This window comes from Drosophila serrata, unplaced genomic scaffold, assembly GCF_035046125.1.
Source record: "Drosophila serrata isolate PLE 108 unplaced genomic scaffold, ASM3504612v1 contig_245, whole genome shotgun sequence".
Classification (NCBI taxonomy): domain Eukaryota; kingdom Metazoa; phylum Arthropoda; class Insecta; order Diptera; family Drosophilidae; genus Drosophila; species Drosophila serrata.
The window spans coordinates 3,528,084-3,542,749 of record NW_028257143.1 but is presented as its reverse complement, the minus strand read 5'-3'; the positions used below and the strand labels follow the sequence as shown (position 1 = coordinate 3,542,749).

General features: G+C 41.0%; 2 protein-coding genes across 6 annotated transcripts; both read left to right on the top strand.

Annotated features, from left to right (window-relative positions):
• The first annotated feature begins 483 nt into the window (after nt 1-483).
• Nucleotides 484-2,662, top strand: LOC110185099 (P protein). Its single transcript, XM_020953789.2, has one exon. The coding sequence runs from the start codon at nt 535-537 to the stop codon at nt 2,635-2,637; it is 2,103 nt and encodes a 700-aa protein (XP_020809448.1). The 5' UTR covers nt 484-534; the 3' UTR covers nt 2,638-2,662.
• Nucleotides 2,663-5,233: 2,571 nt separating this feature from the next.
• tio (zinc finger domain-containing protein tiptop) lies at nt 5,234-13,962 on the top strand. Of its 5 annotated transcripts, XM_086832196.1 has the most exons (5): nt 5,234-5,351; nt 5,591-5,787; nt 7,478-7,651; nt 8,705-11,175; nt 11,429-13,962. In XM_086832196.1, exons 3-5 carry the CDS (start codon nt 7,596-7,598, stop codon nt 11,998-12,000), a joined length of 3,099 nt encoding a protein of 1,032 aa, XP_086688322.1. In that variant the 5' UTR covers nt 5,234-5,351; nt 5,591-5,787; nt 7,478-7,595; the 3' UTR covers nt 12,001-13,962. The 5 variants fall into 5 exon arrangements, with proteins under 5 accessions (XP_086688322.1, XP_086688323.1, XP_086688325.1 ...); XM_086832197.1 differs by having other exon boundaries at nt 5,240-5,787; XM_086832199.1 differs by lacking the exons at nt 5,234-5,351; nt 5,591-5,787 and adding an exon at nt 5,872-5,978.
• Nucleotides 13,963-14,666: the final 704 nt, after the last annotated feature.

Genomic DNA, 14,666 nt, shown 5'->3' with positions numbered 1-14,666 from the left:
GAATTGGCAGCTTCCACCAGCTGCCTGCTGGATGCAATTGCAGGAACCTGACTGACGTCCAGCAATTTTCCAAGGAGTGGGTCGAGGAGGGGCTCGGAGTAGAAGTCGCAGTGGAATGATTGAGATTGCCTTTCGAGCGGGGGAAAATCAATGCCACATTCGGTGGAATGGAATGGCGGGCTATCTGATCAGCAAATAAAGGCTACTTTAATAAATGTATTAAGAAGAATAAGCAGGAATGCATCTTGGATTATTTTGAAATCATTAGAAGAGCCATAAAAGTCTGGTTTCTGAGTGTGATCGTAGCAAAATGATCACTGACAAGATTAAGAACTGGAGTTCTCGAGTTTAAGAGAACCTTTCTCTATGAGGAAACAATAAGTATCTTATATGAGTGACTTATTCTAAGTAATCCCAGATTTTAGAGACCACAAGATCCATGATGACTCGTGAAAGGTTTCACGATTAATTTCTCAACTAGCTTTACAATATTTTTCTATCAACTCAGTGACGATTGTTTTAGATGTCTGTAAAATGCAAATTTTAAGTGAACCTCTTCCAGTTTTAAATTCAGATCAACTCGAAACTCGCATTTTGCGCCAGAGGGCTTGGGACGACTGGTTCGAGGAGCACCATCGACAAAATGGACGCTGTTGGCGCATCATTGATATCATCAAGTTACTCGTTCTGTTGGCAGTGTGGATCTACCTGACTTTCGTCTTGGTGAGCTACAGTACTGAGTCGAAGGTAACCAAAACTGTCGTCACTGCGGTGCCAACGGAGATTGTTTTAAGTAAGGTGAACCTGCTCCACGACTCCGTAAAGATCACTCTCCGCGGACCCATAGACGTCTATCTCACGAGGAACCCCAAAAAGGCAGAGTCCTTCGGGGCGGGTGTGCGCGTTGAGTACCGCGACTCCAGCTTAAATACGACGTATCGGCGCACGGACATGTGGAATATTGCCCTGAACCTGAAGGCCAAGTATAATAAGGCGTCAAAGTTCTTCCAGATTCCTGCTCCCGATACAGCAGACATCCAGGCCGTGGTCTCGTTGGAGGGCAAGAGTGACGCTCCCGTCGGCCTGCTGATGGAAATGGAGGGAAGGACGATGTCCGATATGATTGTGCTCTATGCCGGCTTATTGATTATCCTGCTATATTTGGTGATAATCACCGACGTCATAGATCGAACGCTTGTCGCGCTCCTTATTGGTGCCATCGGTATAGCTGCCTTGGCCATCCTCCATGACCGGCTCAACATGATGACGATCGTGTCCTTCATTAATTTCGAGACCCTGATGCTGCTCTTCGGGCACATGGCAATCGTGGACCTGATGGCGAACACTGGCGTCTTCGACTACCTGGTAGTTCTGGCCTACCAAATATCCATGGGTCGGCCCTGGGCGATCGTATTCTTTCTGAGCCTGCTGACCGCCTTTCTCTCGGCCTTCCTGAACAGCGATAACATTGCCCTAGTACTGACCCCGGTGATAATCCGGCTGTGTGAGACGGCGGCCCTGCAGACGCAGTTCGTGCTGATCATAATGGCCATCTATGGCAATCTGGGTGGTGCTCTGACCCCGTTGGGCAATCCCACGAATGCAATCGTCAGCAACCATCCGGTTGCCGTGGCTAATGGTGTGAATTTTGTCAATTATACTGCTCGTATGCTGCCCGGTGTGCTCGTCTCCATGATGGTGGTATTTCCGTTACTATATTTGGTCCTGCGAAAGAGGATGCTTCGGCCAGACCAACATCAGCTGGATGTGATGGAGCAGAGGGAGCATAAGTTGATCTCACTGCCCGATGATGTCTTGGCCCGAATAGCTCAGCGCCAGGCGAGGCAGCCGAGGAAGTGGTGGCTCAAGCCTGGCACCAACTACTACGAGACCTTGGAGAGGCTTAAGGACAGATATCCGATACGGGACAAGCCGCTCCTCATCAAATGCTGCATCGCCCTGACCTTCGCCTACCTGTGCATGATCCTGCACTCGATTCGCGGAGTGGCCGAAGGTGCCACGTTGGGCTGGGTGATCCTGGCGGCCGCCTTCCTGCTAATTATCCTGGACAACAAGAGCCACCTGGATGGCACCCTGGCGATTATACAGTGGACGATCCTGCTCTTTATCGCAGGCCTCTTTATTTTAACGGAAACGGTGGCACGGCTGGGACTTTTCAAGTGGCTAGGAGGAAGAGCCGCACGAGCTTTGTCGGCACAAGAATCGCCGTATCAGAGCAAGGTGGTCATTCTACTGCTTATTTGGGCAACCGCCGGCCTCTCGATCTTTATTGACAACTTGGTCGTTACCAACTTCATGCTGGGCTTTTGCTTTGAGGTGACAGACAGAAATGATCTTCCGGTGCAGCCAATGGTCTGGGCCATAACATTCGGCTCCTGTTTCGGTAGCAATGGATCCTTACTGGCAGCCTGGTCTAATGTAATCATCGCTTGGACTGCCCGCAAGTTCGGCTACAAGATCAGCTTTTGGCGATTCTTCGTCATCGGATTTCCCATCATGCTCGTCACCTTGGTCATATGCACAGCCTATCTCCTGATTGACCAAGCTGTTACACTGGCATTGAAACCTTTGCCCTCAGATGTAAAAATATTATACGATTTCCTTCCTGACGAATAAATTTCTATTCATTAATCATGAGAAATATTTTCTTTGAAATCGATAAAATTCACATACATACATGAAAACATCTAACTGAAATCGGATTGACAGGCGCTCGAATATCGCGACCCCTGACAATTGTGGCCAAAATGCAGCGCCAGCTGCTGTCAGTCATCAAAACGTGGACACGTTCCACGTGTTCTTCTGTGTTTTCGCTTTTTTTATTATTTCCTATTTTGCTGGAAAATGACAGCGGAATGTTTTTGAATCTACAAGGTCAGTGTTTGAATCCCCTTTAAAATATGAAAATGTGTGCATTACACTATGGAACAAGAATGGAAGCTAATTTTGGCATTACAAAGTCCGAATACCCTTGCATACATAAAATTAAAACGATTAAAGAAAATAGCATTTCAAGAGCAATAATAACTTTATTTTAAACCTTTAACTAAGAATTTAAAGGAACTTTATGTTTTTCAATCAGCAGTATACAGACGAATATCTTATAAATAAAGTCTTATTTAGTCTGCGTAATTTTTTTTAGTTGACCTTGCAAATCCTAACAATTAAAAGTCAGTTAAAAATATTATTTTAAAACTAACAAAAAGTAAAAGTACACAAACTTACTAACATATAAATATTTATTATATTTACAGTTCAACATTAACAGTTTTACATTAACATTTTGCCTTTTCCTCTACATTTAAAGAACGTTTCTTGGGAAGTTATATTAAATAGTCGTTTTAGAATTTAGTTTTTCACGTCTAGAAGTAAGCACTTAAAGTGTCATTTCCACGACTTTTTCCTTATTCCATTGTTTCAATATGATATAAAAACAAGAAAAGAAGCAAACTTCGGCACGCCGAAGTTTATATACCCTTGCTGATAGAACTTCGATGACTAGGAATCCATACAATATTAATTATATATACTTATGTTATAAAACAATGAAGTAATACCTGATTTCATTTCATTCACCTATACATATTATATTTGCAGTTTTACATTCACAGATTTGCATTTTTCCTATACATCAAACGATCGTTTGTATGGCACCTATATAATATAGTCGTCCGATTTTCATAAAATTTGTCACAAAATTTAAGACTCATATAAAAAATGGCTATACCTCAAATTAAATAAAAATTTGTTGAAAACTAAAAATATTATTATTATTAAATGTATTAATTTCTCGATAGTTCCTATGGGAGCTATATGATATAGTAGTCTGATATTAATAAAATTTTACACAAAATTGTAGAATATAATAAAAAGACTATGTCTCAAATTTAATCAAATTATGCTGAAAACTGAAAATATTATAATTTTTTTTGTAAAAATTTTCCGATCATTCCTATGGTAGCTATATGATATAGTCATCCGATCTGGCCCGTTCCGATTTATATACGAGTGAGAGTATATAGAAGGCTAACTACAAAGTTTCATTCAGATAGCTTCAAAACTGAGAGACTAGTTTGCGTAGAAACGGACAGACGGACAGACGGACATGGCTAGATCGACTCGGCTGTTGATCCTGATCTAGAATACTTATATACTATTATAATACCTTGCAAGGGTATAAAAACAAAATCGTTGTTAATTAAATGGGCAGCTAGCGTGCAAAGGAACAAGAGGAGAAGAACAATAGGATAAAAATTTGGCACTTAAAAACCAATAATATATTACCATCAAAGCCATTAACTTAAACATTGTGATTCATTTTCTTATTAGCAATTTAATGACAATTTGTCCTCGCCGTAATAGATCGGAATAGATCTGAATCAAAACATATGGAAACAACTTTTACAAACTTTCATTCAAAACATTAAACCAAACCAATTATTTTATTATTTTTTTCTTGTTTCCAATAACTATGCCGCAACTAATAGGCCGGAAGTTGGAAAAAATGAAAATAAAATTGGTTTTTAAAGATTATATTAAAGGAAGAGAAAAAATCAACTTCTTTAAATTTATAGATATGTAAATATAGGGAAGATTGATAGTGAACCTGTGAGATATAGCCATTTTACTATACTCTACAATTTTGCCTAAAATGTTATGAAAATCGGATACTATATCGTATAGCTCCCCTAGAAAAATTAAAACAATTGAAAAATTATAACTTTTTCGGTTTTCAACTCATTTTCATCTAATTTGAGGTATAGCCATTTTATTTTAGTCTTAAATTTTGTTTCATAATTTCATGAAAATCGGACGACTATATTTTGTAGGTGCCATACAGAGACAGTATCGTTTGATGTCGAGGAAATATGCAATTTTGTGAATGTATAGCCGTTTTCATTTAATTTGATATGTTTTTTTTGGAGAGTGAATGTCAGTGAAATGCACAGTATGTACTTCAATGTTTATCAATCACGCAAATATATATAATGTTTATATTGCAATGGGGGAAAAATATCACTATTCAATAGAACTTACCAATATCTGCAAGATTGAATTTTTGTATTTTATAATTTAATGCTTCGGCTTACCGTTTAATTTTTAGTTACTATCATTTCTTGTTTGTATTATTTGCCTTTAGTTTGAAAAATGTACAAATAATGTACATATGTACTTATAATGTTTGTTTAATCAAGATTCGAATTATTTAGATTTTTCACAAAATTCCAGCGTCCCAAAAGAGTTATGAAATAAGGAAAAGTCTAAAGTCAAATAAACTTGTTTGATCTTCTCCGAGAAGACTTTCAAATCAGAAAAAAAGGAAGTAGACTGTAAAAATGATGATTTGTTTCCAAAGGATCAATAAGAAGGCACCAACACATTATTATTTTTTGTTATTTTTTTTTTTAACTCGTCTTAGAAAAATATTTTAGACACATGTGCATATCTATTTACATACATATGTATGTACATAGACATGTATGGTGATTAGCGTTACAAATTTTCAACAATTTTACAGATTTCTGTGTGTATTCCAGTATCTATTTTCTTCATCTTTTTTTCCCCTCAGACAAGTTTTAAACGCTGGGGACAAAGCACAAAACTAATAAAGATGCGTAATGGCTGTCTGCGCACAAATATTGGAAAATAATTACAGTGGGGGAAAGCGATAAGGACACAAAGGAGAGCTGAAAAAAGTGGAAATAAAAAGAATCAGGAAAAGCAGTTGTAAGCTGGGCCTGTTTAATAAAAAATTAAAAACAAATCGTAAGTAAATCCAGCGGGAATACTTCAAAGTCTTCAATCGTTTTCCTTCATCCTTTTCCAGCGCACACAAATCTGCATCTTTGTTCCCATCCTACTCACCCCTCCTCGCATTTTCCGTTATTTTGCGGCGTGCATGCAACAATTGTTCCCGTGGTCACGCATGCCAGCAAGGGTCGTCGGATGGGAGGGAGGTAGGTGGGTGGATGGTGGCAGCAATAACTTTTTAGGAAGAAAAACGCAGCGCAGAAATTAATGCTCTTGAAGTGATGAAAAGGCTTTAACATCGCCTCTCTCTCTCCGCCGCTCTCTGTCTCTTCGCCCTCTCTTTTTCTGCCTCTCGCCCACACTTTGCTTCATTTTCAATTTCAATAAATAACCTTGATTTAAGCGGCAGCAGCGCTGACGCCGGCAGCGCAGTCGGCGTTTGACCAGAGGAAATACAAACACAAATACCACCCCCTCCCAAAGCACACACACACACAAGAAACGAAACCGGCCCCCCACACACAAACACCTGTCACACATTGCTCTGGCTCTCTGGCTGCAATCCTGGGTCTCTCTCGCTGTCGCTCTCTGTCTTTCGCCCCTTTTCTTGCTCTCCCATTGCAGTTGTTTCATTTCGGTTTCGTTTCAAACTCAGCTTCTCATAAATCAAAACAAAGTTGCACAAAGCCAGAGAGAGAGAAAGAGCGCAGGCGCTGTCTTCGCTCTCGCTCCTGTTGCCTTCGCTCTTTCTGTCTTTCTCTCTCTGGCTGCCTCTCTCTTCCTCGCTGCTGCTCTGCCGGCATATATCAATTTAATCGAGAAACTGTCGCTCGTTTGCTCTCGCATGCCGTTTTCTCCCGACGTTTCCAATTGTCAAAAAGATGTTTTACTCTCCCTGTACGATTCCACAAGCAAAATTACTCTCACCGTACTCTCTCTGTAGGAAGCTAAATACAAAATACTCTTTAGTGGCGTTTCCACTGCGTTATAATTCGTTATATTCCTACGTCCACGTTATTCGTCGTCAAATGGTCGTAGGAACGTAACGGAACGAAATCATGTCGCATCATGTTGGATTTTCCGCTGAATTAACGGTGATACGATTGAGCACAGCGCCTAGAATTGCAAAGTGCAAATAGAAAGAAATCAAAAATAGTTCGAGTAAATAAACACAAAAAAAAATCGCAAAGTTCCACACACAAAGCTAAAGTAAATGGGCATAAATCTTGTGGCAAGCCGTCCGTCAGTAAATCATTAAATTAGTAGCCCCACCAACACACTCGCACCCATACATCTGTTGTGTTGTGTGTGTGTGCCCCTGTGCGAAAGAAGAAGACGCTGAAGGAAGTGAAATTGGCGGCAGTTTGACCGCAACAACAACAACAACAAAACCGACAACAAAAACAACTCTTGCAACACACACACACACACACACGCACAAAATTGATTCGCGTTCGTCATCAGTCGTCGGTTTCGGTCCTTCCCGTCCCGCTTCCCTTTCCCCCCTGCCGCCACCCCCCAGAGACCCGTGAACCATTGTGACATTTGATTTATTTGACGTGTGTGTTTTTGATAGAAGCCCAACACGAAACTGACACGCACACACACGCTCCCTCTTAGAGAGACGCCGAGAATATTTGTACAATATTTGGTGAAACGAAAATAAAATCAGTATTTTTTTTGCGCGCATTGTATGTTTTGGAAGTGAACACAAATAATATACAAAACACAAGAACAAATCTCTCGCTATCGATGAGCAGACGGAATTAATTGTTAATCTAAGCGATCCGTTCGGAAAGTGAGACCCGAAAAAATTCAACAAAATGATGCTTCACGAGGCTGTCATGCTGGAAATCTATCGCCAGGCGTTGAGTGCAAGGTGAGTGATTCCCGCTGTCCGCTGTCTGCGTCCCCTTCCAAGTGGAAAAGCTTTATATATTTTTCTTTTAAATATGTTAAATGGAATATAAAATTGTTTAAATGTCATATAGTTGGTGTAATTGGAATCTTTATTTGATTTGGTTCATTTGCTGGTGTATTTACTTGTCATTTTTAGGCAGTTTTGTGAGAGTTTTTTGTGAAGCGTATTTTCAAATATAAAGAGTGAAAATTAAAGTGAAATCAGTGTCATTGAATACATAATACTATTATTTTATATTATAAAATAAAAGAAATATCTTTGATACTTTATCACTACTTAAGTCTCAGTATAAAATTAACCTGTGATGAAATATTTCTTTAATGGATTTCTTTAATAAGATTTAATTATAAATGATTTCGAAATGAGTTAGCTTTTTAAATTTTATTTAAATTAGAGTGCAGTTTTGATTTTTAATAATAATCGACCAATAGATTCCTTGACCTTCAATTCATTGCATACCTTCTGGCTGTAGACAAATTTCAACAGTGAATAAATAGGAGTTAACAATAATTTAATTTAATTTGTTATCTATAGTTTAAAAATGTCAAATGATTGTTTGAAACAATATCAATGAATTTCAATAATTCTAATAAGATAGTTCTGTTGTTTTTAATAATAAGGTATAACAACCATAATGTTTAACAATAAATATGTGTATTTGTCTGTGTGAACAAAAGAAAATTAATCTAACCTTTATTTAGAATTTGACAAACATTGACTTTATTTTTATTTGTTTCTAAAAATTTGTTAGAGGTGACTAAATATATCTTTCTGAGAATAATAAATTAAATGAGTAAAATGTGTTAGAAAAGTGTTTAGTGTTTCCGTATTTTCTAAAAAAAAGTGTCGCATTTATAGAATTATTTTAATATTTCAATTGGGAATAGTTTGCACTTGAATATTAACTTATAACTTATACGAGTTTTCGTTTCAATGGTTAAATATTTGTTTTATATATTTCTGACCATGTCTTAGAAGCTTTTTAACACCGATGTATTCTTTCCCTTCCAGTGAGTTGGCCAGTCCACGCTGCCAGTCCAGGGAGTCCACCGCTTCAGCCGGAGTCGGAGCAGCACCTGGCGATGCGCGTTGTCCCTCCAATGAATCCCACTGTTCGGCAAACGATTGTTTGACTCCGGCTCCGACGCCCACTCCAACGGCCACGTCCACCTCGCCGCACTCGGTGGGCCTCCCGCTGACCGCCACACTTCCCCCCGCAGCTGCAGCGGCTCTGCTGCCCCCGCAGTCTGCTGCGATGGCCGCATACCTGGCTGCCGCCCAGCAGAATCACCTGCTCCTCACAAATCCTCTGGCGGCAGCAGCGTCTCTGGTCCAGCAGGCGACTCAACAAGCGGCGGCGGAGGATGGGGAGCCGCCGGCCCTGGATTTCAGCAGAAAGCGTCCGACTAGTGACGGCGAGGAGGAGGAGGAGGAGGAAGAGGAGCAGGAGCAGGAACCAGATCCCGAGACGGATGTTCAGGGTGACAATGGTCCATTGGACCTCTCCGTTAGCACAAGGAAGAGGGAAGGTGACAGGGATTCCCCGCCCCCCAGAAAGATTCCAAGGAGTATCTCCTCTGAATACAAATCGCCTCTGCCACCTGGCAGTTGGGTGCCACCCATCAATCCTTACCTGGCGGCTGTGGCAGCCAAAACCGGTGGATTGGGTGGCTCAAAGATGGTGCCCAACGAGGCCAGCAAGGCGCTGGAGAAAATGACAGAGATGAGCCGCCTGGAAACTTCCCCACCAATAATGAGTAGGAGCTCAGGCATCACATCCTCCCCGGGTTCGGGATCGGGAGCGGCGGCAGGAGGCGGTGGCAGTGGTGGATCCAGCTCTGGTGGTCGTCACAGTGCCTGGCAATCGCATTGGCTAAACAAAGGCGCGGATGCAGCCAAGGATGTGTTTAAGTGTGTGTGGTGCAAGCAGAGCTTCGCTACCTTGGCCAGCCTCACCACCCACATGAAGGAGACGCAGCACTGCGGTGTGCAGATACCCTCGCCGTCGTCGTCGTCCGGAGGAGTGAGTGCTTCCGCAGCTCCCCCACCATCCAGAATACCCGCGAATTCCGCCTCAAACTCTGCCTGCTCCAGCAGCAGTAGCTCCACGTCCAGCTCGTCCAACTCCTCAAAGTCTGAGCTAAATATGCTGATCAAGGAAACGATGCCGCTGCCTAGGAAACTGGTTAGAGGTCAGGATGTTTGGCTGGGAAAGGGCGCGGAGCAAACACGTCAGATCCTCAAGTGCATGTGGTGCGGCCAGAGTTTCCGTTCTCTGGCCGAGATGACCAGCCACATGCAGGAGACGCAGCACTACACAAATATTATCTCCCAAGAGCAAATAATATCCTGGAAATCGGGAGATGAGAGAGAAAGACCCTCGAATGGTGCCGGCTCGGCAGCTGGTGTGGCTGCGCCCTCAACTGGTCCTCCTTCCTCTTCGTCCAGTGGAACAGCCGCCTCGGTCAGTGCCGTGCTCACGTGCAAGGTTTGCGATCAAGCTTTTGGGACCCTGAAGGAACTGAGTACGCACATGGCCCAGCAGTCACACTACAAGGAGTCGCCATCGTCTTCCGTTTCACCACCAGCTCCAGGTTCTGGAAACTCGAAAAAGGGCCGGCAAAATCGCAATGAGAAGCGGAAAAAGTCGCTGCCGGTGAGAAAGCTTCTGGAGCTCGAAAGATCGGGCTCAAATTCTAGTCTAGATTCTGCATTGAAACCACTAAGGGATTTCGCAGCCGCCACCAAAATCACCTGCGAGAAGTGCGGCAGTAAAATAGAAACCGCACTGTTCGTAGAGCACATAAGGAAGTGCTTGGGCGAGAGTATACCGATTCCGCCCAGACGATCTAATCAGGGATTGGATCGCCTGCCTAGTCCTAGTTCAGGATTGGGTGGTGAGAAGCCACCTTCAGTTTTGAATGCACTAGAGCAACTTATCGAGAAAAGCTTTGAATCGAGGGGCGGAAGAACGATGACGCCAGGTGGCTATTCCGAAGCCGGGACACCACTGGGAGCTAGTATCCTTAAGCGCTTGGGCATCGATGATAGCAGTGACTATACAAAGCCTCTGATGGACGCCCAGGCAATACACCTGCTGCGTTCCTCCTACGGTTCCAGGGATCGCAGTGCCAGTGAATCTAGCTCGGCCAGCAGAGTGGAATCCTCCTACACGCCGGACAGACAGCAAGCAACGCCACGAAGAACACCGGATACACCAGCGCCGCCACCACCACCGCCGCCGCCCACCATTAAGGCGGAACCTGTGGAGACGGATCCTTCGGCCTGTGAAGATCGGGAGGTCAGTAGTAGTCCTCGGCAGCAGATCCATGTGAAGAAGGAGTTCAGCATGGAGGCTAATCCGGAGAGTCCTGGAACTCAGACTCCAAAGGCTGGAGCAGACAGTGGCAGCTTGTTGGCCTTGAATTCCATGTTCGATCAGCTGAGTGGTGTGGAGACCAACAACAACAATAACAATACGGGTAAGTTGAAGGTTTTAATGATTATTTAATAAGAAACAGAAACTAGGATTAATCGGTATCTTAAATTAAATTTCCTGTCGAAAGATATATATTACTTTGGAAATCAAAACCCATTTACATTGCGTTATGTGTTTTTAAATATTGCATTGCTTTAGACCTCTTGTTTTATTACTTTAACTTATCTCAAAACCAATTTAAAAATTCCTTTCTTTTCAAAATTAAATTTTAATTGTATTGATTCAATTTTTTACAGGTCACTATAACAACAACAATCCATCGAACAACAATCTCTCAACCAAGAAACCAAAGGCCCATCCCCTGGCCGCTCTACAGAAACTCTGCGACACAACGGATCCACCTGCCTCGAACACTCGCAGTGGTACCTCCAGCGGATCGGCATCCGCTTCAGCTGGGATCCCCTCCACCAACGGCAATGACCTTGTGGCCTTCAGTTGGGCCTGCAATGAGGCCGTTTTGAGTGCCAGCAGTGGCGGAGGCTCCGGCGGCGACTCGTCCATCATCAAGTGCTCCTTCTGTGATACGCCGTTTGGGTCGAAGGGCGCCTACCGCCACCACTTGTCCAAGGTGCACTTTGTGAAGGATGCGGGCGAGGAGTCCCCCAGGCTCAAGTCGCCAGCGGCCCAGAGCCCGAAATCAGTGCCAATGGCTTCGCCCAAGAGATCTGCTTCCAGAAGTCCGGCCACGCAGTCTGGCCTGCAGCAGCCTGCTCTATCGCCAACTATCAATCCCTATGACGAGAGTCCGCAGTCCAAGTTCCTCAAGTATACGGAGCTGGCCAAGCAGTTGTCCTCGAAAAATGCCTAGGAATCTCATTAGGAGAAGGGGAAAATCTATGGGGTTCCCCACATACATTTTTGTTGATTAAAAATCATTTGAAAGGGCACACAAAAGTATGCAACACTATGTTGCGCCACCCCGAAAAGGTTAATTCTAGGCCAAATATTGTAAATTTCAAATTCATTGGCATTCTTGATCCCATCTGTTGTAAAGTAATATTTCTTTTGTTTATACATTTCATTAACTAATATTAAATATCAGAATAATTGAAACATAGTTAGATAGCATCATGGAGTGATCTCATTTTAAATACCAAAGTTTTACTATAATTTTATGTTTTATACATTTTAAATATTATGTATTCTTTCGTAGTACCATATCGGAAATCCCCATTACATGTGTATCCGATCTTAAGAGGTACATATTTTGACTGCATATAACTTAAATTGGTAAAAGGATATGATATTTATAATGCCCATTTAAATTCCCAACTCGAAAGCCAGAGGTTCCAAAAAGAGCGCACTCTTTAGTGATCAGCTGAGAGCGCATTATTGCTCTCCCGCCATTTCCCCAGTCGTTTGCAGGCGCTCTTTCGAGAGAGTAGCTGCACACTCACACTCGAACCAATTTCCCCTGCTTTTGCTGAATTCGCTTTGCAGTTTCCCCGCTCTCTCTCTCTCGCTCTCCGATTTTCCCCTTTGGAAGTGACGTCACTTTGATGCTGGCTCGCTTTTTATTGTTTCCCAATCGGACATCATGCCATCGCAGTCGCTCGTGCGAGCGAGAGAGGAGAACATACATACTCGGCGAGTAAATTCAATTACCACCACTTTGACGAACTGCTGTCCATCAAGGCGCGTCGGACAGAGATGGCAATAGTAACAGGCGGGAGGCGGAGGCGACGACACGAGCTCGTCAAAGTTGGATTGGATAAGGCGAGAGAGGCAAAAACAAAAATAACAACATCGGTCGAGTGGGTGGGTGGAGAGCGCAAAAAAGAGCGAGGGAACGAATGTATATTGAGTGGAACGGGTTTTCGAGTGCAACGAGTGAGTGAAACGTCGTACGAAGCGTGCCAAAAAATAAAAGATTCTTAAATTTAAATTTAACAGACTACATGTAGTTCTAAGCTAATAAATCACTAAACCTAAGCGAATACCACTACAAACAAAGCAACGCAGTATACGTAACAAACCTACACTTGAAGAAAATTGTTAACCTCAGCTCCCGACGAAATATTTAACCGAATGCATTAATTAAAGTGTAAATATCTAGCCAATAGCATTTTCCTTCCATATGTCTACAAAGAATATCAATACACTTACGAAAATATATATATTTAAAAAAGAACTCTAAAATCAAAATGTAGCCGCAGCAACGCATGTATACGATCAAGTTTTAAAAAAGAATGATAAATATATATACATATATTAACTTAAAAACTATTTACACGCCCATGTATACCAACTCTCAACAATAACAACCGAGAATCCTAAATATTTAACCTAAGATTAAATCCTAAGAAAATGGAGAAAACTTTGCAGAATGTATAACATTTTAATATTAACAATAACACGAAAGTATGTATCATCGACGGAAGTAAATAGATATATAATACTACTGTAACTATGTATACGACTTCTATTTGAGTTTTGTGATATTATTTATAAAACGAGACCGTTCGCTTCCTTTTCTCCAGTAAATGTCCTTTGAAGTAGTACCCTGTAACACACCTCCCACCCCGAGTCCCCTAGACCGTAAGAGTAAGTTATTTAATGCAATAAAGGCTCAGCATTCGAAATACAATCTACATACGTGATTTTCTTCTCTCTACAAAACCAGAAAAAAAAACAAACTAATAATACAGACATGCATATATAAGTGGGCTTTGACTAATTGAATATATTGATTCCAAATTCAAAAAAAAAAAAAAAAAAACAATAAGAAAGCTAAAGAAGAGTTCAATAAAAACGTTGTAACTATTGAAAATAGTTTGCATTTCTTTTAAATATTATAACTATGGATTTGGGAATCTTTATGGTGTCTCTATGACGATTTGGGAATATTTAATTGTATGTTGTAAACAGGGTATTCATAAGGTACAATAGGCTTTCAATTGGCCAGGGAAATTTGGGTTCAGTATACAGGTTAAAAGGGTAACGTAAATAGCCCTCGGTACTGGGTATTTCATAATAGCGACTATTTCTCTTTATGTAACATATTTATTTTGAATGTTATTACTTCCCACGAATATTCTTGGAATAATTTTTCTTGAATAAATCATTTTTTATTAACAATTGGTTGTACATTTTTTTAAATAAAATATAATAAAAATGTTTATCATAATATATAAATATAGTTGCAATAATACACTATTATTTTTATACTATTTTTATATATTTATTTTTTTTTTAATTTTTGTTATTAACATAATTTTATTAGGATGAAATATTTCAAGTTCATAAATTAAACCATTTACATATATAGATATAGATTTTTCCTTATAAGCAAGATTTAAATTTTAATACGTTTTTTTCGTTACTTGTTTTCTTACTCACATGTATAGTATTAGTATGTTATTTTTTCAGTTTATATAAAGTATATATTTTAATTATTCATTATTCATGGCTTTTTTCAACTTCTTTTATTAATTTTAAAACTATTTCTATTCTTTACTATTTGTTTAATAAACA

Coding starts and splice junctions, on each gene's coding strand:
- LOC110185099 (XM_020953789.2), top strand. CDS start 535: ATGCAAATTTTAAGTGAACCTCTTCCAGTTTTAAATTCAGATCAACTC.
- tio (XM_086832196.1), top strand. CDS start 7,596: ATGATGCTTCACGAGGCTGTCATGCTGGAAATCTATCGCCAGGCGTTG. Junction 7,652..8,704: donor CGCCAGGCGTTGAGTGCAAG/GTGAGTGATTCC, acceptor TTTCCCTTCCAG/TGAGTTGGCCAGTCCACGCT. Junction 11,176..11,428: donor CAACAACAATAACAATACGG/GTAAGTTGAAGG, acceptor AATTTTTTACAG/GTCACTATAACAACAACAAT.